The sequence below is a fragment of the Myxocyprinus asiaticus genome, chromosome 35, assembly GCF_019703515.2.
Source record: "Myxocyprinus asiaticus isolate MX2 ecotype Aquarium Trade chromosome 35, UBuf_Myxa_2, whole genome shotgun sequence".
Taxonomy (NCBI): domain Eukaryota; kingdom Metazoa; phylum Chordata; class Actinopteri; order Cypriniformes; family Catostomidae; genus Myxocyprinus; species Myxocyprinus asiaticus.
In genome coordinates this window covers 2,130,181-2,158,038 of record NC_059378.1, presented here as the reverse complement: position 1 = coordinate 2,158,038, position 27,858 = coordinate 2,130,181, and the positions used below count along the sequence as shown (strand labels likewise).

The following is a 27,858-nucleotide window of genomic DNA, read 5'->3' as shown; positions in this document are numbered from 1 at the left end:
AGCCGTTCGCTCTGGTTGCTGCCAGCTGATTCAGAATGACGGATATACAGTATGCCGCTTCGAATGTAAGAAGTGTATAAACTTTGCATTGCAGAAAAGTGCTTATGAAGTGAGCCCGACGGACCTGATCTCAGTGAACTGTGAGTTGCTCTTAGCGACTGTCAGGAGACACTCTTCTATGTCTCATATCTCTCCCTAGATCTGTTCTTGCTGTCTTTCTAGCCCTGTCCCAGAGCTGTTGTCTGATAGTTTGCAGCTGTGATGCCAGCAGAACATTTTTCCCAACAGGGCTAACTTATTTTTTTTTAAAATTTTTATTATTTTTTAGCCTTTGTTCCTCGTAGAGTTACTTCTTTGTATTTTGGTAGTGGGACTGTACCTTGCTTGTACCTTGTAAAGATGCTTTGCATCAATCTCAGTCACTGTATAAAGTAAGTTAAGTTCAAACAAAGTGCAAGTCAACAGGGAGAGGGAGCATAAGATGTATTGTAAATAGTGATTTAGCATAAACTTCTATCCAAAGCGATTTCCACTGAAGAAATATTCCGGGTTCAATACAAGTTAAGTCATTAAGCGCAGTCGTCATCATTTGTGTAATATTGATTAAAAATTTGACTTATTTTTATTTAAAAAAGAAGCAAAAATCATGGTCACAATGAGGAACTTACAATGGAAGTGAATGGGGCAAATTTTTTGGAGGGTTTAAGAGCAGAAATGTGAAGCTTATAATTTGATAAAAACACATGCCATAATTTTTCTGTATTATTTCAGTGGTTAAAACTGGAGGTCGACCGATTGTGGATTTTGACCGATAACTAAGGTGGTGGGAAAGACCGATAACCCATTAATCAGCCAATAGTTTTTCAAATTGATTTATAGAATGTAAAAATAATAATAATTTAAAAAAAAATAATCTTATTCTTTCTCTACTATGGCAGGCAAAGACAAAGAGTCCAAAATGAATAAAATCCCCGATGCAATTTTTGTTCATCCAAAATCCCAATAATAACTAGAAACAATTAAGATGTTGTACATAACGCGGGACTTCTAAGTATAAACAAGCCCGAAACACAATGGGGAAATTACTAAATGATGAAAAACTATCAACAGATTTTTGCCGATAACCGATTGTTCCAAAAAACAACTATTGGCACCGATTAATCACTAAAACCAATATATCGGTCTACCTCTAGTTAAAACATCAGTTTTGCGGTCCGTTTAGGGTTTTTAGGTTTACGCCATTGTCGATTGGATCACTTCACACAGATGCGGTTAGTTTTTATCACACTAAAATCATGTTAACACACATATTATGTCTTGTGGCTATACTTTTGAAACAGTGAGTATTTTAATGTATACGAATTGACCCCATTCACTTCCATTGTAAGTGCCTCACTGTAACAGAGTTTTGCTTATTTTATTTTTTTTTTTAAGAAAAGGAGGGACGAGTCGAAATAGTTTTTTGAGGTAATCAGCATTATGCCAGAAATGTTGTTGACTAAGCTTAACTTGAATTGAACCGGAATATTCCTTTAATGGATTGCTCCTTGTGGGGTTTGGACTTGCATCTTTTGGTTTCCATATCTGGGCTGCTTCTCTCGACGTGCTATAAACGCTAGAAAATTTCCTTTTCTATGTGCGTTTCCCAAAAGTGCACTTAACACGAGCTCGCAAAAACGCTCGAAGAGTTGCTGTCCCATTTGTGAAGTGCTGAAATGTCACCTTAAAATCGCTTGGAATTTACTTTGCCAACGAAATAATTGTTCTACTTAATTAAACATTATTTTGTACCGATCGATGTGTTACTTTTAGACACAATCACTTTCATTCATCTGAGGTGCATTTGCAATGTTAGAGTTTAAATTTCACGTAGTTGGTAGCTTTGTTTTATATATATATATATATATATATATATACTTATATATACTTATTATTTATTACTTGTTCATTCATGCACAGTATGTGTCTGTTTTATGCATTTATTACATTATTACACTGTTTATAATAGTTCAGATAATACAATAATAATATATGAATAAAAGTATCTGATATTAAAGTCACACTGTATTCTGCATCAGAAGCATTGCAGCAATAACTGGATTAAGTTAACATGTATTTCTGTGATGCACTTAAGCACTTTTCGATTACTCCAGAGCACTCGTAAATCTACAACGATTTTCAAGTTCTACTTAAGTTACAATGCTTTTGGGAAATGGTCTGTGATTCTAAGATGATTCGTACGATTGCTTCTATGATCTATAAAAATACAGCCTAGACTGTTAACCACTATGGTAATTTACTGCAAGAAAGAGAGAAAGCATCTTAAAATGGACAGTGATGTTCTGGCCAAATTAAGCAATCAAAATGGTAACACTGGTCTCAGGCCATTAGCTAGCATGTAGTAGTGATTAGGGACAGAGTATGAGAGAGTGGCCTGTATAGAGCAACCATCTGTGTACTAACAGTGGAGTTTAGATCACACACACTCAGCTGCTTAATTGATCAACATCACTCTGGGTTCTGATCTTCCTGATTACCTCCAGCTAGTCAGTTAATCAATCCGTTGTGTTTGTTATCCACATTCCCTGACAGAGAGGGTCCAGTATTAGAAAGACAGCTCTCCTTTAATATTTGGGACTTTTTTAGACCTGTTGACTAGTTAAAGTACAGCTCAAATAATACACATGTTTTAACAGAAGAATTAATGTAAGTGGTTTTATTAAATTATAAGCTTCACATTTCTGCCTTAAAACCCTCCAAAAACTGGCCCCGTTGACTTCCATTGTAAGTGTCTCACTGTAACTTCCATTTTTGCTTCCTTTTTTTTCTTTTTCTTTTTTAAGAAAAAGAGGGAACAAGTCGAAAATATATTCCTTTAATTACACCTACACCTGTAGCCTATTCGTAACCTGACACACCGTGAGAAAGGCTTTGTCTCTGGGATGTGCATTTAAGCGATTTTGTGCCTTGTTATATACCCCATATTTATTTATTTTTTTGTGTGTATTTAGTAGGTTTCCTATTTTAGGGCTGCACTTAGCATCCATATATCCCTTAGAATCACGTCCACTAACATGTTCAGCTGTGATATGATGACGTTTTTGCAAATAATCGTAAAACCGGTTAACCGTGTACTCTTCTAGTCAAAAACTCACACCGTTGCATCCTTTCTCTTATCTTATTTGTGTTCACGTGCATTCAGATGTGCCCCCTAAAGACACATAATGCCAGATTATTAGTTAATAAACATTCTAGGTCACACTTTATTTTACAGTGTTCGTGTTACTTTTTATTTACATAGGGAGTTACTTATAAACTACATGTAATTGTTGTGTAGAGCTGCTTGTATTTACATATTGTTATTGTTATTAGTATTGTAATTAATGATAGTAACGTGAAATGTATAACACATACACTGTAAAATAAAGTGTTACCCAATTTCTCCTTTTGTATTCCTCAAACAATATGTAGTGAAATTGGTTTGAAATGAAATGAAGGTGAGTAAATGACAACAGAATTTTCATTTTTCTGGAAATTATATTTGCTTTGTTTTTGTGCCTCTCTGCAACTATAATCAGCTCCAGTGGCACATAATGATGATCATTATCCATATTGGCTGTACAGCATCCTTCATCTTCCTCTTCTGATCTCCTCTGTGTAGTCTGCGTGTTTCTTATGTGGATTTTCTGTGTGTTGTACCCATTTCTGTGTTCTTAGGAATCTTTTGTTCCAGTAAGACACAATAGTGAGATGTCATGCTCAGCTGTCCACACGACTGGTTCAGACTCTCACTGCAGGGCACAAGTTCCCCAAATATACAGCTCTCTCTCTCTCTCTCTCTCTCTCTCTCTCTCTCTCTCTCTCTCTCTCTCTCTCTCTCTCTCTCTCTCTCTCTCTCCAGAAAAATGTGATCTCAGATTGAATTGGATCACTTGTTCTTTTGTCCTGGTGACCTGTATCTTTGAGGTCAAGCTTGTTTGTGTATGTTTGGGCTTGTGCTAGTTTTCTGGGCGGATGAGTGCTAGCTAGACTGTGTATGTCAAAGCAAATTAGTTACATCGAGTGTATGTATGCACACTTAAATATGTGTGTGCATGTGAATCATATATGTTTAAGTACTTGTGACCGAAGCATGTCTGCTGAAATAGTTTAATCACTCAATCATGTACATACATTTACGTTTTTGTAATGTATCCCACTCTTAAATCACTCATCATGTTGTTTGCAATGGCAAAATGATTATTCTGTCAACATCAAAGATCTCTCTAGAGTCTTTCTAATGCTGAGATACAGATGTTTCATCTCAAAATCATGAAACGCTCAACATGCTCGTTGTATTTTAATCGCTCTCTATCTCTCTCTCTCTCCCCCGCTCTTCCCCCCCTTATCCCCTAAACAAATATAATTTGGTGACATTCTCCTCTCTCCTCGGGTTCAAGTAAGCAATAAGCCGTTTTCATTTGTAATTAATTTTTGCAAAGCGCTGAATGCTGTGGGATTACAAATCCCCACCGCTGCTCTTTGTTAAATACTCTGATTAGTCAATACAACCACAGCACAGCCACCACTGAGAGAGAGAAAGTGTGCACACATATATATATATATACACACCGATCAGCTACAACATTAAAACCACCTGCCTAATATTGTGTAGGTCTCCCTCATGGCAGCAAAACAGCGCCAACCCACATCTTAGAATAGCATTCTGAGATGATATACTTCTCACCTCAATTGTACAGAGCGGTTATCTGAGTTACCATAGACTTTGTCAGTTCAAACCAGTCTGGTCATTCTCTGTTGACCTCTCTCATCAACAAGGCGTTTCCGTCCACAGAACTGCTGCTCACTGGATGTTTTTTGTTTTTGGCACCATTCAGAGTCAATTCTAGAGACTGTTGTATGAAAATCCCAGGAGATCAGCAGTTATAGAAATACTCAAACCAGCCCGTTTGGCACCAATCATCATGCCATGATCCAAATCACTGAGATACATTTTTTCCCCATTCTGATGGTTGATGTGAACATTAACTGAAGCTCCTGACCCGTATCTGCATGATTTTATGCACTGCACTGCACTGCTGCCACACAATTGGCTGATTAGATAATCGCATGGATGATTGTTGGTGCCAGATGGGCTGGTCTGAGTATTTCTGTAACTGTTGATCTCCTGGGATTTTCACACACAACAGTCTCTAGAATTTATTCTGAATGGTGCCAAAAACAAAAAACATCCAGTGAGGTGCAGTTCTGTGGACGGAAACACCTTGTTGATGAGAGTGGTCAGCAGAGAATGACCAGACTGGTTTGAACTGACAAAGTCTACGGTAACTCAGATAACCACTCTGTACAATTGTGGTGGTAAGAATATAATCTCAGAATGCAACACAATATTAGGCAGGTGGTTTTAATGTTGTGGCTGATTGGTGTGTATAAATACTGTGTGTGTGTATGTGTATAATATATATATATATATATATATATATATATATATATATATATATATATATATATATATATATATATATAAAATTTACCAGAGCTGGAGTCAAGATCGGAACTAGATTGGCCTAGATTCGACCAAGACCTAAACCCGAGATACAGACAGGGTTGCACCTGCTGTGCGTCAGATCTCACTTAAGTTGAAACTAAAAGTTCAAACAAAAGGCTTAGTAACAATAACTATGTTTGTAATTAAGTCAGTGCTTAAGTTGGTTGCTCCACCTGTTCTCAACGCAACACTTGTAGGTTGCAAGCTCTCTGTAAAGCAATGTGTAGTCACATCAAATGACGTTTACCTTTATTGACCCAATAAGCTTCAAATTTGTAAACAGAATTTGTGGAAAGTTGGGTTGACATTCAGATCTGTTTTTCCTAGCGTACATGTAAGCTTTAATAATTATATTCCAATTGAAATTCAAAAAGTAAAAAAATCTGCAAATATATTATTTTGTTTAAATATATTTAAGAACTGTATCTAAAATTAAAAAGGGGCAATACATAAAAACGAATACAACAATCTGGAAAAATGGACATTTATCATGTTGGCTTGACAAAGTCCAGCATACTTTTATTGTACAGCCTTTGTTTTGGGTTTTTCCAAAATCCATAAACCAAGATCAAGATCTTTTAAAGCTGAAGTATGTAATTTAAAAAATAAACAGCATCCTGAATATGTCTGCCATTGGTCAAACAAAGAGACAGTCCTGCCCCCAACTCATGCCATTGGTTGAGTCAGTGTTATTGTGCTTGTATAAGTTGCTCAAAACAAACAGAATTTTTATAGCACCGCAAAGACACCGTGTTTACAGTTGAAGACATTCATGCCTGCACTGAGCGTTGTGTAAATACACTTAAATGCCAGTTCAGATGCAGCTTCTGTGCCACCTTTGCAGTGTAAAGATGGCTTTATACTGTTCTGACTCTGGTTACTATGACTTGTCTAACTGATCGGAATTACGGTTTTCGTACAGCAGACGATCAAAAATCGAAAAAAATCCCATAGACTTTGATGGAATGTTAGAACAGGCAAGACTGTTCTCCAACTCTGTCAAAAATTAAAATGTAAACAAAACCATTTAAAGCTTTTAAACTGCTTTGAGCTCACTCTCTATCTCTCTCTATCGATCTGACGGTTTGTAGATACAGTATATCTAGCTAGCTATCTGACTGGCTTGCTTTTTGTCTCTCGGTAGTGTTTGTATAACCATCAAACCTCAAACTTAGTTGAACATTCAGACAAGGCTTTGTCAAACCAACATTAAAGTTGGTCTTGACAAACCTTTCCTGTCTAGTTCATTTTAATATCCTTTATATTTCTTATATGTTAACTTGATTTGGCATCCCAAAGTGCACCGTTTAGATATGCTTCGTGCTGATGAGCCATTAAGAAGTCAATTCTTTACATAATGTTCTCTCTCGTAAATGTAAGCACGTGTAAATGTCAACATCATATATGTGTAAAGAATTGAAATGTTTTCACACAAATCATGAGCTCATTGATATCATTTAGTCAGTTTCCTTTTTTATTCCAACCATTATTCCTGGATGGAGGCTTCCATAAGTATTTCGTTTATACATAGGGTTATGTTTCACCTACGTTTAATGGTGCAGCACTCTAATATTTAGTATTAACTTGGCACCCATTTATGCTATAACTAGTCTAAGTTGTTACTAACGCATGGCTGGTGCAACCGGCCCCAGTTTGCCAGTTTGAATAAACTAAAATAGAGAAAATGCTGAAGCTATCACAGCATTCACTTCAGAGACCCAACAATCAGGTTTTCACCTCTTTTTTTGTCTTTTTTTCTCTCTCTCAAAGCTTACATTGATATGAATGACTCTTGCTTGAGTTCAGAGGTTACACTGCTCCTCTCCTTCTACTTTTTATCTTTTTAATATTAATTGCCCATCCTCTGTTATAAATGTCACTCGAGGAGCAGAGGAACACATAAACATGCTTTACCTGTGGCACCAGCGGGGAAGTTGGGTGGTCATGTGGTGCTCTGTGAATGAGGCATGTCTCTGCTGATATGCTTAATTACTGCTTCACTCATGTAGGCATAGGGGATAATGTGCAGGTCATCGCTTTCGTAGTCCTTCAGTCAGACAAAGAGAGACATTAGAGCGTTACGAGCTCTGAATTACAGCCCTCTTTATCAGGCGGGGCTCCCTGTCTCTTTGGCCTCATAATTTTTGGGCCGCTAGATCAAATAGACGGTCACACAATCTGACATTGTTTCCCATTTGCACAGAAACAAACCCATTTTCTGTCAGGATTCCCTGTTATTCATGTGCAGCCCATAATCACATCCCTTTGCATCGCGAGGCATCAATTAAGGTATTATTTATTACCAGTAGTTCTGGTCTAATTCGCCCACTCGCAGAATTAGCTCTGATTTCCAATACCATGTCAGTCTCCCCCTTTTCAAGCTCTACGTAGATAAGAGTGTCCAGAATGTCCAAAAGAGAGAGGGCCAGTAGGACACCCATATCATTATGCTAAATTTAGTTATCAAACCATTGGATTACATCATAGTGCTGTATGTCACGGCGGCCGAACCGCATTTCTCACACTTTGTCCAAAAATCTCTGCCTCTGTACTTTAAAGAAATGCAAAGGAGATGGTTGATCTTCGAGGGGAGCCGTGACTAGGCTTGCATGGAAAAATGTGATGGACATGAGCGCTCCATGGCCACATACACACTGCAGAGTAATTAATCCTGTTTTTTTATGGACAAAGTTTGATTAATTACAAGAGTAAAAACCAAATTCACTGCTGGAAAATTCAGGTAATAACTGTATCATTAAAGGAATATACCAGGTTCAATACAGTGTAAGCTTCAAATCATCAAATCGCTGTCAAATCAACAGCATTTGTGGCATTTAAAGGAAATCCACGTGTGTGCACCAAACTGAACAATCATTGTCAATGCGACATCACACAACACTAACTATTTCCCTAATTAATTTTAGATACAGTTCCTTAATATTATTAATATATTTATTTTTTACAGACACTAACAAACTTGAAGGCTGCTTATTGGATCAATAAAGTTAAACGTCATATTATGGGACTACACATTGCTTTACAGAGTGCTTACAACCTACAAGCGTGCGCTAAAAAAAAAAGTAGGCACTGACTTCGTCATAAACTAACTAGTAGTTACTAAGCCTTTAGTTTGAACGCATTGTCCCAACTTGGACTCACTTTATGTTAAGTGTCTTTATGTACTTAAGCATTTGATTCATTGTACTTACCTTAATTTAACCCTTTAAGCTCTGTAGGTGTTTTTAAAGATTTCCTGTTTCAGTAGTATACCCAAAACTAAAGGCTGTAACTCGACAAAAAAAAAAAAACGAGGGTCACGTGTTTTGTATCATTGTAAAGAGAACTTGTAAAATGTTTTATGATATAGAATGATACATTCTGAGACTCTCATTTTAAGAAACTGCTAAAAATCACCAAAAAAAATGGGCCAAAAAATTACTATTTATATATCATTATATATCTCTGAGTGTATATAAGGTGGCTCCGAAAAACTGCTTTTGTTTTATTGCCAATCATGTCAACTGTATCTGAGTAATATTTTGTGTTGATATGACAAAGCAATCAAAGGTTTTAACATTACAAAAACAATTTATCGGTGTCCAAAAACATCTCCATGTGTCCAAAAGCCTCTCCAAACAAATAAAACATAATTGTACATAAGAACTAATTACACATGCAAACACAACAATGACTAAAGGTATGCATAGCATGCAGACATGATTGTAGTAATGAGATTTCACAGAATGAGTTTCATTCTGTGTCATTTGAGTCATCATTGAGTCTGTGTCATGTATTTGGCGCCATCTCCTGGATTATCTAATGAACTATGCATCTTATTAACTTGTGTGTGGGCTCGTTTGAGTAATCACCTCCTCTAAGTAATGGTATGTGATATTTTATGTTCCATTTATTTATTCCGTGAAGTTATAAGCAAAAACGCAGTATGTAAGCAACACCAACATAATTGTATCTCTGGGTAAAACAAATAGACTGGTTGTTTTCTACTCTTTGAGAGCTTTCCAACAACATAAGACACATGGCTATTTGATGAGATTGATGTTTTTACTGATTGCAATAATATATATGATGTGCGCAATTTTTTTAATAAATTATCAAAACGGAACACTTCTGATTTGTCTGCATATTTCAAAGCACTTTTTCAGTTTTGGTTATAATGTCTACATGCATTTGGAAAGTAGAGCTTCTAAGATTTCAAAAGTTACCTATTTTGTGTTGGTCAAGACTGTAGTCATTAATATTTTGACGATTACGACGGGCCCATCCGAGCTTAAAGGGTTAATTACATCGGTAGTTAATCTGTTAACCTTACCCCTAAACCTAACCCTACCTCAACCTTTACCTTAAACCCTAACCCTACTCCTAAACCTACCCATACCTCAACCTCACTAACAGCAAATGTAAATTTTGTGAGAATTTTACAGAACAATTGACTTACAATACTTTCTTATTGTAAGTCTACAATATAAAAGTGGGATCTCTATAAAAGTGAGACCTTACGCACAGCTGGTGCTACCCAACACAGGTGCCATTTCCAGCTTTATAACTCCATAATTGTGCGAAGCCCCAGTTATTGCGGGACATGCTCCGTCGCAGCTAATCGGACGCCTGTCTGCGTTCAAGCTTGTTAGGGTGATCAAGTGCCCTCGTCCACTGTCACGTTCCATCGAGTCGCCTGCCAAACTTCAGGCAAAGAGATGAAAAGAAAGTCAGCCTCTCGTCGGCCCCCAGCGCAAATGCAAATTGAGCAAATGATCTCTCAAGTCAAAAAACAGTATTTCAGCCCTGCTCTATTTGAAGAGAGGAATGAGAGTGTCTCTGTTGGGCGGCATAGTCTGGACGTGAGCGAGTTTTTATGAGCCTAACTGAGGACGGCGCACTGATAAAAGGAAAGACTGGCATTCAGATTTCCACCGCAGTGCGTGCCTTGGGAGAAGCTGAAAACATGGATAGTTTTAAGTTTTGGCATAATTAACGTTTTTAGAAATGTTGACCGAAGGGATTGATGAAAGATTGTTGCATCAACAGGATTGGGATTTTGGTTCCATAACCTTTATGGAAAGACTGTCAAATGTCACAAGAAAAAGCCTTGCTTTGTCTCTGTGGTCTCTGTCTCTCACTCCAAGCTTTGTGGTGTAGTGAGTAAAAAGTAAAAAAAAAACTAAAAAAAAAGTTTAGTAAAATCTTGGCATCTACTGTTTTCTGGCGAGTGTTGAGAAGAACCAATCAGCAGGCACACAGTCATCCGGTGTCTCCACTGCAGCTTTTGTTTTAACACTCATTAAGACACAGAGCTCATCCCAATGCTAATGAGAGACACACGCATCCTCTTCATTTCACTAGGGTCAGTTTGTCGTTCCCAGAGAGAGAGAATGAACAAGAGCATAAAGAAATTAAGCAGTATGGAGACAAACTGAATCATGTTGAGAACAGGAAAACGGCATATGGGATGAGCAGAAAATTAAAACGAAGAAAGGAAGAGCCAAAAAGGCTAATGAAAGTGGCCTGAAGCACTGGGCAGAGAGTTGCACACAGAGACAAACGAGTGCACATTCTCACAGCAGTAATGAGAGCACAGAGAACTTGCTACCCCACACACACACACACACACACACACCCATGGTTTACCACACACACTCCTACACTTTACCACTACATTCACCGGTCATCCCGAACCTCTTATTTCCTCTACGCAAGACACAGTGGACTGCCTTTGCTCCTCTCTGCCTGTCAAGAGTATTCACAAGATCATAGACCTTTACTAACCGTTACTTTTTATAAAAACATTTACTAGACCAGGGCTATTCAACTTCATCGACAAGTGCTAAAGTGCTTTAAAAATTGGTCAATTACAGAGAGAGTAAATCAGACTGATATTAAAAATTTTATTGAACAAAACAGTGGTTTATTGTGGATGCAGTGATTCAAACTTTTGATCTTTAAAATTGAATTTCATGACCAAATTAATGACTAGAACTTTTCTGTTTCTCCTAACTCATGCTTGTCAGTCATCCATTATTTTATTTCTTTAATCTTCCCCCTCCATTGAAATGACGCATAATGAAAATTTGTTTTTGTGGAACCTCTAAAAGTGTCTAAAAACAACGCGCTCCTACACGCAACACTGTAAAATCATCAAGACGTGGTGCGACGTCTGTTTAGCGCAAGTTTAACCCTTTAAGCTTCAATGGTGAGAACAAAAAATATAGTCAAAATATTGATAACTACAGTCTTAACCAACACAAAATAGGTATTGTTTGAAAGCTTAGAAGTTCTACTTTCCAATGCATGCAGGCATTAGGACCAAAAGTGAACAAGTGCCTTGAAATTCGCAGACAAATCAGAAATATTCCGTTTTTTGTTTTTGTTTTTTTAAATGCACTGTACATATTATTGCAATCAGTAAAAACATGAAACTGATTTAATAGCCATGTGTCATATGTTGTTGTAAAGCTGTCAAAGAGCCTGTTTGTTTAACTCAAATTTAAACAAATACTCAATGTTAATACAAATGTTTTACTCACACAAACAAATATAGCATTATATATGCTGCGTTTTTGCTTATAACTTCATGAAAATCTTAGAGGAGGTGATTATCTTTCAAATGAGCCCACACACAAGGTAATCAGATGCATAGATCATTAGATAATCCACATGAAGCACAATGTTACATATGACCACCAGGAGATGGCGCTGAATACATGATACAGACTCAATGATGACTCAAATGGCACAGAATGAAACTCATTCTGTGAAATCTCATTACTAAAATCATGTCTGCATGCTATGCAAACCTTTAGTCATTGTTGTGTTTGCATGTGTAATTAGTTCTTATGTACAATTATTATGTTTTATTTGTTTGGAGAGACTTTTGGACACATGGAGACATTTTTGGACACTATGATAAATTATTTTTGTAATGGTATAACTTTTGATTGCTTTGTCGTATCAACACAAAATTGTTCTCAGATACAGTTGGCATGATTGGAAACAAAACAAAAGCAGTTTTTCAGAGCCACCTTATTTACACCCAGAGATATATAATGTCAAATCAGAAAGATAAGAAATTTATTTATTTTTTCAGCAGTTTCTGTGGCTGCGAGTCTCAGAATGTATCATGATCTATATCATTAAAAAATTTGAAAAGTTATCTTTACAATGATACCAAACACTTGACCGTCCTTGTTTTTTTTCTTTCTTTTTTTTTTTTCTGTCAAGTTATAAGCCTTTAATTTTTGACACTGACAACCTCACACGTACCACTGAAAATTTCAAACAGGCCAGATTTGGCCCATGGGCCGCCAGTTGAATAGGCCTGTACTAGACATTGCTTCCAGAAAAGGACTTAGAAAATCTAAGTAGGTCAGTACACATGATAAAATTCATACATCGTTAATTTTTATCATTTTTGTTATATTCATAATAAAATATTATCTGCAGTGTCTACACACAAGATTTATTGACCTTGTAAAAAAAATTAAGTTCTTTTAATCTTGACATGGTGTCTAAAAGTGTGTCGGTCCTGCACAAGATGCTTAAAAAGGCAAGACGTGGCACAACAGTTAAAGATCCAGTGCAGGTTTACAATCAAAAAATAATAATAGAGCAATATCACAGATGCAAGCAAAGCACGTTCTGCGTGAAAGCACGTGTGTGAAAAAGTTAGGTTAATTTTAAAAAATGATATTGTTTTTAAAATAAATTTAGCCTATATATATATATATATTTATATATATATATACAGTATATACTACTGTCAAGATATTTATAATAATAATAATAATACATTTTTTCATTAATTGCAAACTTGAACCCAAAGTTATACTAAAGAACCAACACGAACCCAGCCTGAAACTCACCGGTTTGTCGGGTCAGGTAGCAGACCTCTACTGTTAGAAATCATCATGAAAAGCCTAAACAAACATTTAACAGTGCTTTTATTGGCAATGAAGAAACCGTCCTGTTTGTAGGCTCCTTTAGTTGCAGTGTTATTGCATTGCTGTATAGGTTTATCGCTGACTCTCTCCTCTCTCTATTTCTCTCTCTCATTCTCCATCCTTTCTTGTTTGTAGAGATTGTCCTTGTTTAAGGCACTCGTAGATCACTCTGTTCCTCGCTCTTGCGCTGAAGTGAATAAGTGTGCTTTGCACCTTGGCGAGGCTCTGTTTGTAATGCTGGGGTGTTTTTTGCGCTGTCCAGTAATGTATGCTGTCAACAGAGAACGGCCCTGCCTGACCAAACCCGGCACAGGAACAAGCACTGATATGATATTCTCATCAACTCTAACTCATTTGTTTTCTGTATAATTTTTTCTTTCCCCACTTTGTAAATATACATCCATATGCCACTCTGAAGAAAAAGTTGTGAATAAATATATCTCTCCCAGTCTGGATGGAGGCCAGAGTAAGAGAGAACCCATCAGCTAGGTGATTCTCAAATGTTATATTTTACCCCAGATCAATCAGGAAAATTAAGCATGCACAAATTTTCTTGAATTGTGACATTATTTTCAGGACATTTTAGCACATTTTACTCCAAAGTTCTCAATACAACATGTCCGGACATTTTATTTTTACTATTCCCAATGTTTTCAATTATGATTCTCATTAATGCAACATTTACAGTAAAAAGGTGCTTTTTTACAATGATTTTCTAAATTAAATTCAGCAAAAAATGAAAAGCACTACCAAGGGAGTAGTACTATGATGTATAAATGCTTTACAATTTAAGTAATACATGTTTTTTTTTTGTTTTTTTGTTTTTTTTACATTGCAGTAATGAGAATTAAGGGTTTATTGTGTCATGAGGTTAATGTGACAGTGTAAAAAATCGTAATATGCCTGGTTCAATACAAGTTAAGCTCGATTTACAGTGTTTGTGGCATAATAAATTAAACAAATAATTTCGACTTGTCCCTCAATTTCTTAAAACAAAGAAAAGCAAAATCTGGGTTACAACATCCGCTTTTCCACTATCGGGCCAGTGCGAGCCAGGGCTATCAACTGGACAGCTGGGGCCAATAGCCTCGAGCCGCAAGACCAAATCGATCTGCGTTCCCAACATCGGGCCAATAACTCGTTGCCCAAAAACCCACCCTCAATACACCACTGCGGTGCCAACGCAAGAGGGAGGCTCAAGCTGAGGTATCAGCAAGATAATTTAGCGTTGTAACTCACCGTCTTTAAATGCCATGATGTCTCAAGTGGTCTCTCCACTAACAGCGTGATGACGTCCCAACACACTGTCTATGAAAGTTCACCGAACCATGGAAAGTCATTTCTTTGTGCACCGCTTTGTCCATTGGCCGTTTTAACGGATTGTTACTGTGCCTGCATTTTTTATTATATTTTATTATTCCCAAACCTGTACCGTTGTGCACTGGATACACAACCTGGGAAGTTCAGCAAAACTCCGCCTTTGACATTGAACCCCCCTCAATCCCCATGTGGCCTTGTTTGGCTCAAGGGTAATCGGTGGGCCATTGGCCCCGAGAAAGCCCCGAGGAGGTACGATGAAGCCCCAGAAGTGACAGTGGGAACGCAACAGGCCCTGGCATGCACTAGCACGCCCTCATTTGGCCCGATAGTGGAAACGCGGCTAATGAGGCACTTACAGTGGAAGTCATTGGAGCCAGTCCGTAAACATTAAAATACTCACTGTTTCAAAAGTATAGACACAAGACATAAACAACATGTGTTAACATGATTTTAGTGTGATAAAATCACTTACTAACCGCATCTGTGTAAAGTTATAGTACATTTTACAACTTTTTGCCACAACAGCGTAAACCCTAAAATGATTTAAACAACTTTACAGCTCAAACAATAAACAAGTTTTAACAGAAGAATTAATGTAAAACTTTTATACAATTATAAGCTTCACATTTCTGCCTTTAAACCCTCCAAAAATGGACCCCATTGTAAGTGTGTCACTGTAACCTTAATTTTTGCTTTTTTTAAAGAAAAGGAGGGACGAGTCAAAATTAAGTTTTGTGGTAATCAACATTATTTCAAAAATGCTGTCGATTGAGCTGAACTTGTATTGAACCCGGAAACATTCCTATAATGGCCCTTAAAAATAGGCTTTATTTTCTAAATGCAAAATATAATTTCTTTTAATTTTGGAGTAAAATAGGACCAGGACAAGACTTTCTATTGTGTTGTCATGCTGACGGCTGCATCGCTTTCCCCTCTCATTTGTCTGTTGACTTAAGTGTCTGCATTGCCCACCTTCAGAGCTGCAAACTTTTATAAACATTTTCATGAGAGTCCACTCTTCTCTCTTTTCTCCTCCCTCTTACCCTCTCTTCTCCTCCTGCAGAAAACATGAAGGTGCCTCTACAAAGGTCACGGTCACGGCAGAATATCAATTTCAGCTCTACGCGAGCACCCACTGCCAAGGAGCCTCATTACGAGAGCGAACCCCATCCGTCTGTAGCCCACAGACCGACCCACCGCCCCGACAGAGAGAAGGAGAAAGAAAAGGCGAGAGAACGAGACAAGGAAAAAGAGCAAACGCCACAGCTTTGTTCGTCCAACGGAGACACGGACGTAGAGGCCTTGCTCGCTCGCCTGCGTGCCCTCTGATGACATCACCACCGCATCTGCAAATCCTTCCCCAGACCTCTGAGTTTGACCTCTGTAGTCACTATGGTGACACACAGACAAAAAAATGAAACAAAGCTTGCAGTCACCTTTACTAATAAATGCCGTCAGGTTGTTGCTCGCATACACACACACACACAGAGTCTTAACAATTAACCTTTCCCATCCGTCTCCTCTGCCCTTTTACCTCCAACAACTTGTTGTCAACCGAAGCGCGATTCATTGTGCTGGTCTGGTCCAGGTTGAAAACTCGACACTTCAGTCGTCACTGTCTTTTATTAAGCACCTAATTACTGGACAGTTAAGAATGACCTTTAAGCCAAGCACTCGTCTCTTTTTAATGTAATAAACAGAGCAATTATTACTCTTTAAAAGGCTTTACGCTGTTCTCTAGGATGAAGCATATTCACATATTCAGATTTACCTTTTCTGTTTTCAGGATTGTTTTACGTTCTGCATTCGTGTGAAAAATATTTAGCATAATGACACTTTGCTCATCACATAGCTATATCTTAAAATCTGTTTATTATAAATATGAATCACATTTCTACTCTTTCCAATGTATCTTCTTGACCCATGTCTGCATTCATGTGTATGTAATCAAATTAAAACCCCAAAGTTTTATTATGCATGAAAAACTTTATACTTCCAAACAAGATTATTAATGTACTATTATAAGTTTTTTCTATTTTTGAAATAAAAAGAATGTGTAAGTTGTTTTTCTCACCTCATATGAAATGGTGTTATGCAAGAGCAGATAAATGAATATCCCTGAGTGTCAGAAGAGAATAATGCACATTTGTTCTGGGATCTGCTTTTCCTTTTGTGCTTGTTTGTTAGACATTCAATTGTTTTTTTTTTGTATGTTTATTTTTCTGTCTTGTTGTGTGTGTGCGTGTCTTCGTATAATTGGCAGTTTTTCACATTCCTCCTCATGATGTTTTCTGTTCTGCTATTCCTGATGTAATTTTCCTCTTTACTGCTCTCAATCAGGCGTGACATCGGAATGAGATTACCTATGAAATCGCATCTCTCTCTCTCTCTCTCTCTCGTGCACGTGCTGTCTCTCCCTGGACTTTTACTTCTTTCACATCACCTTTTTTTGATTTCTTGATATTCCTGTTACTGCAGTAGACATATTTAGGGTAAAATTATTTTGGTGAAATCTTTCAAATAAAAGATGAAAAGAAAAACAATGTAATTAGCTCTACATCGTTTGTTTGGCTGTTGCAAAATGTGAATGTCACGTTTTATTCCATTTTCACTCACCAGGGTTCCTGTTGATCCTTAAAAAGTCTTAATGTCAGTTTTCCAAAATTTTAGGTCATAACAAATCTTAAGTATCTTAAATGATACAACAAAAGTCTTAATTATCGGTTAAGACCGGTTATTGGTATTTTGGTTGCACCATAAACTGCATCTGGAATGGGCTGTTGTAGCCTCTATCTGGCCCTCCTCATCACAGGAAGGAAAGACTAAGAACATTTAATACAGGCTACCAAATATAAATACTATTGGCAGGTTAATTGCCTTTCATCTCATTATCGTATCAGCAAAATCCAATATCGGTACATAAACCAATTTTAATGGGATACATATGTGGAAAACATGTCTTGAGTATTTTAAACTTGCATATAGCCTACCCTGTTTTACTGATGATCAATGTTAAGGCCATGTTGAATGTTTACCTCAACGTGTGTGCCTGTTTTAGCAAGAGTCTATGATATATGATTTATTTTGAGATTGTGTGGGTTTGTTTTGGTATGGGTATTTGGTATTCATTTTATTTGTTCAGGTCTTGAAAAAGGTCTTTAAAAGTCTTACATTTGATTTTAAAAACTCTAGCGCAACCCTGCTCACGGCTTCCCTCATGAGGGTGCATATGTTCTCGCACATCCTCTTCATTCATTCAGAAATCTCATTTTATGCACGTTCCCTGAAAGTCAGGGTGAGGGCAGGGAGGGCGGCACCTCCTGGAGAGATGAGAGCCGCTGCTGCTCTCACTCATACTATTGTAAAATAAATAATAATGAATGATGTTTGCAAAGGCGTACATTCCAATTGCATTAATCCAGTGGAAATGGAGGAGGTGGCTTTGGCATATGGACTCTCCTAAACAGCAGTTGGGCTCAGGAGTCAAGTGATTTATTTAGATTTTGGGAGTTAAGTCAAATAAAGGTATGATTGCAAACCGTGTTTTGTTGAAGACTTGGTTCTGCCTACACTTAAATGTGTGTGGATTTTTTATCGTTACCTTATGCAGAGGTAATCTGGCCTTTTCAATTGATGGCGAAGTTTATTGTTTTTTTTAAAACGACAAAATGGCTGTGCTTGAGAAATAAAGACCCCTTACATTTTAGGCTTTCAGACCTTTACATTGAGAGATACTTCTAAACTTCTCTTAACCTTTGTAAATATTGTCATAGGAAGGAAAAAATAAACAATCAGTTTAAACAAATGCTAAATGCTGCCTTCCTAGCCAGTTAGCCTACAAGACATCATAATCTAAAACACTTTAAGGCCCAAATATAATCTACGCGAGTACGTGAACACAGACGCACCTTGCTATGCAAGCTCGTTTTCACGCATCTTTGCTTTGTGAAATGTGTTCAGCGCTCAATTCATAACCCAACTCAAGTACACACTGCATTCTCAGCATTGCCACAAGGATTTTCTTCTTTCAATCAACAACTGTCATGGCGGATTCGGGCAGCAATTTGAGTTGAATCTTTTTTTTAAATATTTACGAATTTTTGTCCTTAGTCCATTCAAACGAACTTTTTTTCTCCGTGTCTCAACCCACTCCTCATCTATCAACTCATCTGCCACATCCGGGCTGCATCTGAAAACATAGGCAGCTGACTTGCTGCCTAATCAGTTAATGACTTAACTGACAGCTGTTTTGAATGAATGAAACTTATGGAAACTGGTCTCCGAACAGTTTGAGAGCAACTTATTTTCATCCTGCCTCTGAAGGCAGCATTTCCCTGGTTTCAGACATGGAGCTATAAAATACCGGTTTCGGATGCAGCACCTGTTTCGTGGTCATTCCTAAAAAATCTATTGCCCTCTTGTGGCCTGAGGTTTGTAACTGCCAGAGCAACGCAAGAGCGCATGTACAACGGGACCACGCGTTGGCCAAGTGCTCGTGTCTGAATTTGCATACTTGCATGAAGTATGTTTCATCCTTTACATAGGCAGTGTTCAAACTACTGCACAATAGCCTTGATATCACATGCCATCATTCAAGCAAGAATACAACCATACTTGTAACTTGAATTGCCATATGTGCAAGCTAGATATAGGAAAGGAAGAGGTACACGGGACCAGATTTCCAACATCCAATGGATAATCGAGAAAGCCAAAGACATGGGGGTGCCAAACCATCTAATGAACCACATGAAGAACCTGTACACCGATCAAGAAGCAAGGGTTAGGATTGACTACGGAGAAACTGAATGGTTCAGAGTTACAAAAGGCATCAGAAAAGGTTTGACCTTCACGCTGAACACATAGTACAAAAATCTGAACTTGACGATGATCAAAGTGGAATCAAAATTGTAGGAAGATAATTTAGCAACTTGTGATATGCTGATGTCAGCTCGCATCTGGACTAAAGCCGAATGTACAAAAAGATCACGTCAAAAGGAACCTTACAAAACTTTAGGATTGGCGATGAAGAACTAGGGACCGTCAAAGATTTCAAGTAAGTCAAGATGGCAATTACAGTGCTGAAATCAGAAGATGACTACTTCTGGGAAGGAAAGCAATGATGAGCCTGGACAAAATGATGAAGTGCAAGGACATCTTGTGGACAACAAAGATACGAATCATCAAAGCAGTGGTATTCCCTGTAACAATGTATGTGAAAGTCAAGAAAAATGATTGTCGGAAAATTACTCCGAAGTCTGGTGTTGGCAGAGGTTTCTGCGCATTCCTTGGACTGCCAGGAGAACAAATCAATCAATTCTTGATCAAATCAAGCCAGAATTTTCACTAGAATTATTTATGACCAAATTAAAGCTCACATATTTCGGGTACATAATGAGGAGAGAAGATTCCTTGAAAAAAAACGTCATGCTAGGGTTGATGGAAGAAAAACGTAGAAGAGGAAGACCAAGATCAAGGTGGTTGGACTCTCAAGAATGACACGAACAAGATTTTCCAAAACTAAAGAACGCCAACAATGACCGAGACAGTTGGAGGATCTTTATCCATCAGATCACCAAAAGTCGGACACGACTGAATGAATTAAACACAAAACACACATAGGCAGTGGACGCAACGCAAATAGCGCTTCACACATGAATCACATGGAAAACTTCACTAAGAATTCATTCCAGCGCCATGTGACAACAGCATTTCTCTCAACCATATCCACCATCTTTTTTAACTAATTTTTAAACGTTTTTAAATTTGGCACCGATGATGCCGTAAAGGGTTAATTATCTCCTAATTTACTCACCCTCATGCTTTTCTAAACCTGTTTCACGTTCTTCTGCAGAGCACAAATGAAGATATTTCAAAGAATGTATGAGGTGTTTTGTTTTTCTATCAATGCAAGTCAATGGGGACCAAACTTTCAAGCTCCTAAAAGCACCAAGGTAGCATAAAATTAATTAATATGATTCATGGTTTAATTCATGTCTTATGAAGCGATACGATCAGCTTGGATGAGAAAAAAAGACCAAAATTGAAGTCCATATCCACTGTAAATCTTGACTAGAGCACAGTTCAGGCTTTAGGATGGTGATGCTTTGGCATTGCATGGGTTGCCAGGTACTCTGTAAAATTATTTATCAGTAAGATGTTTCATTTTATAGTGTTGGTGACTGCGGTACATTTTAAAAGTATATAAAAAAAATAAAACTCAACCTGTGAATCTATCATTTTAACTCGCGACTGCATTTTCAAATTAGTCAAATTGGCTGTGAAAACTGAACCTTGCAACACTCTGTCTGGTTTGTGGACAGTGCAAGGAAGGATTCTTGTGAATAAGGTCTTTTGATCAATTGTTCACCTAAAGCTGTCGTTTCCTTCAGAAGACATTGATTAATCCACTCAAGTCGTATGGATTACTTTTATGCTGCCTTAATGTCCTTTTTGGAGCTTGAAAGCTTTGATCCCCATTGACTTTTGAATGGAATAATATCTTCATTTGTGTTCTGCATAAGAAAGAAAGTCATACAGGTTTGAAATGGCATGAGGGTGAGTAAAGCATGAGAGTATTGTCTTTTTGAGTGAACAATTCCTTTAAAACTCTGTCTAGGCAAACTTTTTTTATTGTAGTATTGTATTGTGACCTGCTAAAGAGAGACAGACTCCATCCCTCCAGGGAAGGTGCCGCTTTCCTCTAGTAATTTGGCTCATAGTCTTAATAGAGATAGTATTTGACTAACTGGGGCCCAGGTCAGGAAGCAGACAAACTGGCTAATCCGGACGTCTGCTAGCTGCCTTGAGACGTCACACAGGTCACATAAACTACAACACATAGAGACTGTATCACCTAGATATCATATAGAGAGTGTGTCTTTCCCCAAACTACCAAACACAAAACTCTCACTAAATAATTTAGAAGAAATTTCATTAAGGTCAAACTTGAACAAAACAAACAAATTAAAGATAAACACCATATAAAGATAGGGCTATTTTAGGGCTATAACAGATCTATTTCTACCAAAGCACTAATTGTAAATGAAATTATTACAGGTCATATTTTGGATGTGCTGTTTGACTGAAACCTGGCTTAAACTGGATGAATATATTAGTTTAAATGAATCTTCTCCCTCGGGTACATAAACATGAGACTCGTCTGAAGGGTCGAGGAGGAAGTGTTGCTACAGTTTACAGTGAAGTTTTTGGTGTTACTCAGAGGAGTCTTTTGAACTAATAATGCTTAATGTGACAGTCACATATAAATAAAAAAACTGTATCCTGATTTCTTTGGTGAATTTGCACATTTTCTATCAGATCTAGTAGTTACTGTAGATAGAGCTTTAATTATTGGTGACTTCAAAATTAACGCAGATATTGAAAATGACACATTGGGATTAGCATTTATCGATTTTCTCAACTCTCTTGGAGTCAGCTAAAATGTTACAGGACCAGCTCATTGCCATAATCATACGCTAGATTTAATTCTGTCATATGGAGTTGATGTTGATACTATAGAAATTCTACCGCAGAGCGATGACATCTCAGATCATTACCTCGTCTTTTGTATGCTACGATCAGCTAATGTCACTCAATCTACACCACGCTATCGTTCAGGTAGAACTATTCTTTCGACCACTAAAGATAGCTTCACTAATAATCTTCCAGATCTATCTCATACACTCAGTAAACCTCAAAGCCTAGAAGAACCTTGATGAAATAACAGAAAATATAAATACAGTCATCTCTAGCACCCTTGATAGTGTTGGCCCCCTTCAATTAAATAAATTAAAGAAAAAAGCCCCACACCATGGTACAACGATCACACTCATGCTCTCAAGAGAGCAGCTCGGAAAATTGAGCGCAAGTGGAAGAATACAAAATTAGAGGTATTTCGTGGTGCATGGAAGGATAGTGTCTGTAGCTACAGACAGGCACTAAAAGTTGCCAAGTCAGCATATTTTAGCAAACTCAGAAAATAACCACAACATTCCTAGATGTTTATTAAGTACTGTGGCTAAATTGGTTAGGAATAAAGCATCGATTGAACCAGATATTCCGTCACAGCACAATAGTAATGACTTTCTGAATTTCTTTACTGATAAAATTGAAATAATCAGAAATAAAATTGGAATTATGCAATCAACAGTCACAGCACCTCAGAAAACAGTGTCTCATAATTTTTCTCACGTGAAACTTCAATCCTTCGCTGTCATAGGTCATGAAGAGCTAACAAAACTTATCGAAACATCAAAAGCCACAACATGTTTGTTAGATCCAATACCAACTAAGCTCTTAAAAGAGGTATTCCCTGTATTCTCAGAAACTTTTCTTAATATTAACTCCTCGCTATCCTTAGGACGTGTCCCAAGAAACTTTAAAATAGCAGTTATCAAAACGCTTATTAAGAAGCCACAACTTGATCCTGGAGAACTGGCTAATTATAGACCGATTTCAAATCTCCCATTTCTGTCGAAAATACTAGAAAAGGTAGTATCCTCCCAAATATGTTCATTTCTACAGAGAAATAGTATATATGAACAATTTCAGTCAGGATTTAGGCCCCATCACAGTACAGAGACCACCTATCAGAGTTACAAATTACTTGCTCTTATCATCTGATCGTGGCTGCATTTCTCTTCTAGTGCTTTTAGATCTCAGTGCTGCCTTCGACACGATAGATCACGACATTCTCTTGAATAGGCTGAAGAATTATGTTGGCATTTGTGGAGTTGCATTAGCATGGTTTAGGTCCTATTTATCAGACCACTACCACTTTGTCTGTGTAAATGAGGAATTGTCAAACCAAACAAAAGTTAAGTATGGAGTGCCACAGGGATCGGTTTTAGGGCCTTTGCTTTTCTCCTTGTATATGCTTCCCCTGGGAGATATTATCAGGAATTGTGGAATAAGTTTCCAATGTTATGTCGACGATACCCAACTTATATTTCTTCAAAACCTGATAAGATTTCACAATTCTCCAAATTAGCAGAGTGTATCAATGAAATAAAAGAATGGATGGCCAGAAATTTCCTTCTACTCAATTCCAACAAAACAGAGGTACTAATTATTGGAATAAGTCGCTAAAATATAATTTGACTCTTGATGGAGGTACTGTTACATCGTCTTCTTCAGCAAAGAACTTGGGTGTTATATTTGATACCAATATGTCCTTTGAAAATCACATTTCTGATGTTTGTTGAACAGCATTCTTCCACCTCAGAAATAATGCTAAGTTACGACACATGCTCTCTGTTGCTGATGTCGAAAAACTAATTCATGCGTTCATGACCGCAAGACCAGATTATTGTAATGCATTACTGGGAGGATGTCCAGCACAGATCAATATATAAACTTCAATTGGTTCAAAATGCAGCAGCCAGAGTGCTGACGAGAACTAAGAAATATGATCATATTAGCCCCATTATTTCTTATTAATTTTACAATTCTGTTAACTACATACAAAGCTTTGAATGGTCTAGCTTAAGTGACTAGTACTAGTCTAGTATTTAAGTGACCTTCTACCATGCTATATTCCATCACATTCATTACGATCGCCAAATTCTGGCCTGTTAATAGTTCCTAGAATATCAAAATCCACAAAAGGAGGTTGATCCTTTTCCTATTTGGCTCCTAAACTATGGAATATTCTCCCTAACATTGTTCGAGATGCAGACACACTCACTCAGTTTAAGTCTAGACTAAAAACTCATCTATTTAGCCAGACATACACCCAATTTATCCATCAACTCACAATTAGGCTGCTTTAGTTAGGTCTGCTGGAACCAGAAACGGAGATCATGATCTATAACTCTGCATTAAACTGAATGGCATCTATGCTAATGTTAGTCTATTTGATTCCCTGTCTCAACCTCGGGACTCCTTTCCTGAGGTCACCAGAAATGGCCAGATCCAGCTCCGTTCCTGCTTGGTGTGGGACTCCACTGCTACGTGTCTCTGAGTGATGATGACAAACTACAGCCGGTGCCAGCAAAACATCACTTCAGTCTATTACAATGGACTTCAGAGGATGAACTGATGCCAACTCCAACTGTAAAACATGGGATACTTCATATGTCACTGCCTGAACCTTGGACTTATGATGGACCTCACCAAAATGACCTGCAGGTTGAACTGCGATGCACCTCATTGATCTCTGCCTGCATCACCTTTGTCTATTGATGGACTACACTCTTATAATGGAATACATAGACTATCAATTAATTGCCAACAAAAGCCTTCATGAGCCAACTAACAAAGGACAATTGCATCAATGTGAACTACTGCAGTAAATCCAGGATGAACTTCAAAGACATTAGTCATTAAACTTACAGTTCATACAAAATCTTTGATTAAACACTGACGCTTAACACTTACTTATTTCATAAAATTTAAACCATGACCTGCACTGCACATAAACTATTATTATTGTCATTATATTCATGATGTTAGCCAGAGGGGAACTGGCCCCCACAGTGAGTCTGGTTTCTCTCAAGGTTATTTTTCTCCATTAATCAACATCTTATGGAGTTTTGTGTTCCTTGCCACAGTCGCCTTCAGCTTGCTCACTGGGGTTATAAATACAATTATTATTTAATTACTTGTTTTTAAGCAATTCACAATCGCATTTTATCAGACTACACAATGATGACTCTGAGACATTATAGATATTACAGTTTTATCTTCTGTTAATGCATGATCTTCTGTAAAGCTGCTTTGAAACGATGTGTGTTGTGAAAGGCGCTATACAAATAAAAATGACTTGACTAGTAAGCTACAGGTTGATCACAAGCAATGTTGGAATAGAGGCACATAAAAAGCTGCATCACCTCGCGGTCAGATTGGATGGATCTGAAAAGAGACTATGTACGTAAACTTTGAGGCCAACCACTCAGAAGATAATATAATTGCCAATAATTCCCTCACCTTATCTCCATTCAGATATCCTGTGTGCACAGTGCACTTCCTACAGCCCTAAATGGACCCCGGACTATCCGCAGTTACTGAAGGATAAAAGAGGCAATCACAACATCCAACAGCAAGGCGTCAATAATTTTCAAATAGCCCATTGTCTTTTCTTATTTTGTACCCATATGAAATGATATCAGTTTGCATCCATGTCCAAAACCACGCCTGTCACACGTCCACTTTCCAGGAAGCAGTGATTCCTCTTCACGCTTTTTATTTGTGTTTACTCGTCCAATGCATCAAACTCCCAGCAGGCAGAGTTTCTTGTCTCTGCCCTTAGTGGGATCACAGCTCACATCAGCAGCACGGACCGCTCTAGCAAAAGCAATGCTAATGAAGTAAAGACCTTTCTCGTTCCCTTCTGTACCCACATCAGAAAGGCACTCACCATCTCCCCTCTAAATGATCTTCTGCTGCCGCGAGTATAACCCCGAGAGAGAACAGGCTGCGGATGTTCTCGACGTCTGTGTCCCATGTTCTTTTCAGTTAACTCCTTATTTTTTCATGAACTTCCTCTTTCTTGTCTTTTGAAAAAAAAAAACCTGTCTTTTCCCTCCAAAATCCATTCTGATAGAACAAACCGGGGAAGCAGAGCACATGAAATTCTGCTGTATGTATTTCTGCCTAAGCAGCAGCCAACACTAAATCAAGAATTACAGCGTCCACAAGGCAAACAAGATTCATCCGTTCCTCCTGTCCTAATTCTTACAGTCAGCCAGCCTTCCACGGGACAACAGGGAGAGCTTAAGGGGAAAAAGGGTCACAAAATGGCCAAGAGAATGCTTCTATTTCTGTGGTTCTCCTTAAGAAGTGTGCTGGGTGAAGAGGACAGTGCTGTGTCACGGGGTCAGACCAACTGAGCATGAAGGTCAAGTGGAAGAGGTTAAAGGTGCCTGTAAGCTGACACGTGTAGGTGATTACCATACTACTTTTTTTATGTGTATATGCTTGAAATGACTTAAAAATAGAGTGCTGCTGTTTTGTCTATATTTTCTGTGTGTGTGTGTGTGCGCGCGTGCGCTTTGAACTACGAATGCGTTTCCCTTTTTATTCTCTCTGCTGCCTCGATTGTTGGATGTGAATCTACTTGACAGACGGTCCTCAATAACAATGTGAAGGTCTGGCTGTTCTCTAACTGTAGCAACCAAGAGAACACAGACTGTCCAACTTAAGAAAGAGAAACAGACATCTGTTGGTTTTTGAACATGCATTGATGCATCTCAAGCTGCCATCGCAAAGCTTTTCCTCCAGGCAACAACAAAAACAAGATCAGGGGAGGAAAAAAAAATATGCATTTTCTTTATTGAACAGTTGTGCGGTTGTGTGTATAATTTAAAGGGAAACAAAGCATATTGTGTGGCAGATTGCAGGCTGCTCGTGTTTAATTGGAGATGGTGAGAGTGAGGCAGATGTGACTTAAGACTGTTATACTCTGATTACCAGATTGGATCTTCTGCGATAGAGATACTGAACAAATATATCAATCAAGTTTGAATGATGATTAAAGGAGTATTCTGGGTTCAATACAAGTTAAGCTCAAACGACAGCATTTGTGGGATAATGCTGATTACCACAAACATTCATTTCAACTTTGCACTTGGAAGTCAATGGGGTCAATCCGTAAACATTAAAATACTCACTGTTTTAAAAGTATACCCACGAGACATGATTTTAGCGTGATAAAATTGCTTACTAACGTTTTCTATGTGAAGTTATATGACAATGTAATGCCTAAAATGACTAAAAACTACATTTTAACAACTGTACAGCTCAATTAATAGACAAGTTTTATCAGAAGAATTAATGTTAATGCTTTTATAGAATTGTAAGCTTCACATTTCTGCATTTAAACCCTCCAAAAATTTGTCAAATTCACTTCCATTGTAACTGCCTTAATGTAACCTCGAATTTTTGTTTGTTTATTTTTTTTAGAAAAAGAGAGATGTTGAATGTTTTGAAGACCGGTTTCATGGCACCTATTTCAGTGATAATTGACAGTTGTAGCCAGACATGTTGGCACCCTTAGTAAATATGAGCAAAGAAGGCTGTGAAAAATGTGTCTTTATT

General features: G+C 37.7%; 1 protein-coding gene across 1 annotated transcript in view; it reads left to right on the top strand.

Moving 5' to 3' along the window:
• diaph3 (diaphanous-related formin 3) overlaps positions 1–17,611 on the top strand; it is a 484,493-nt gene extending 466,882 nt beyond the window's left edge. Inside the window, 1 exon segment of the mRNA XM_051672192.1 lies at positions 15,887–17,611. Within this exon segment, the coding sequence (XP_051528152.1) occupies positions 15,887–16,152 (266 nt within the window). The 3' untranslated portion in view covers positions 16,153–17,611.
• Positions 17,612–27,858: the final 10,247 nt, after the last annotated feature.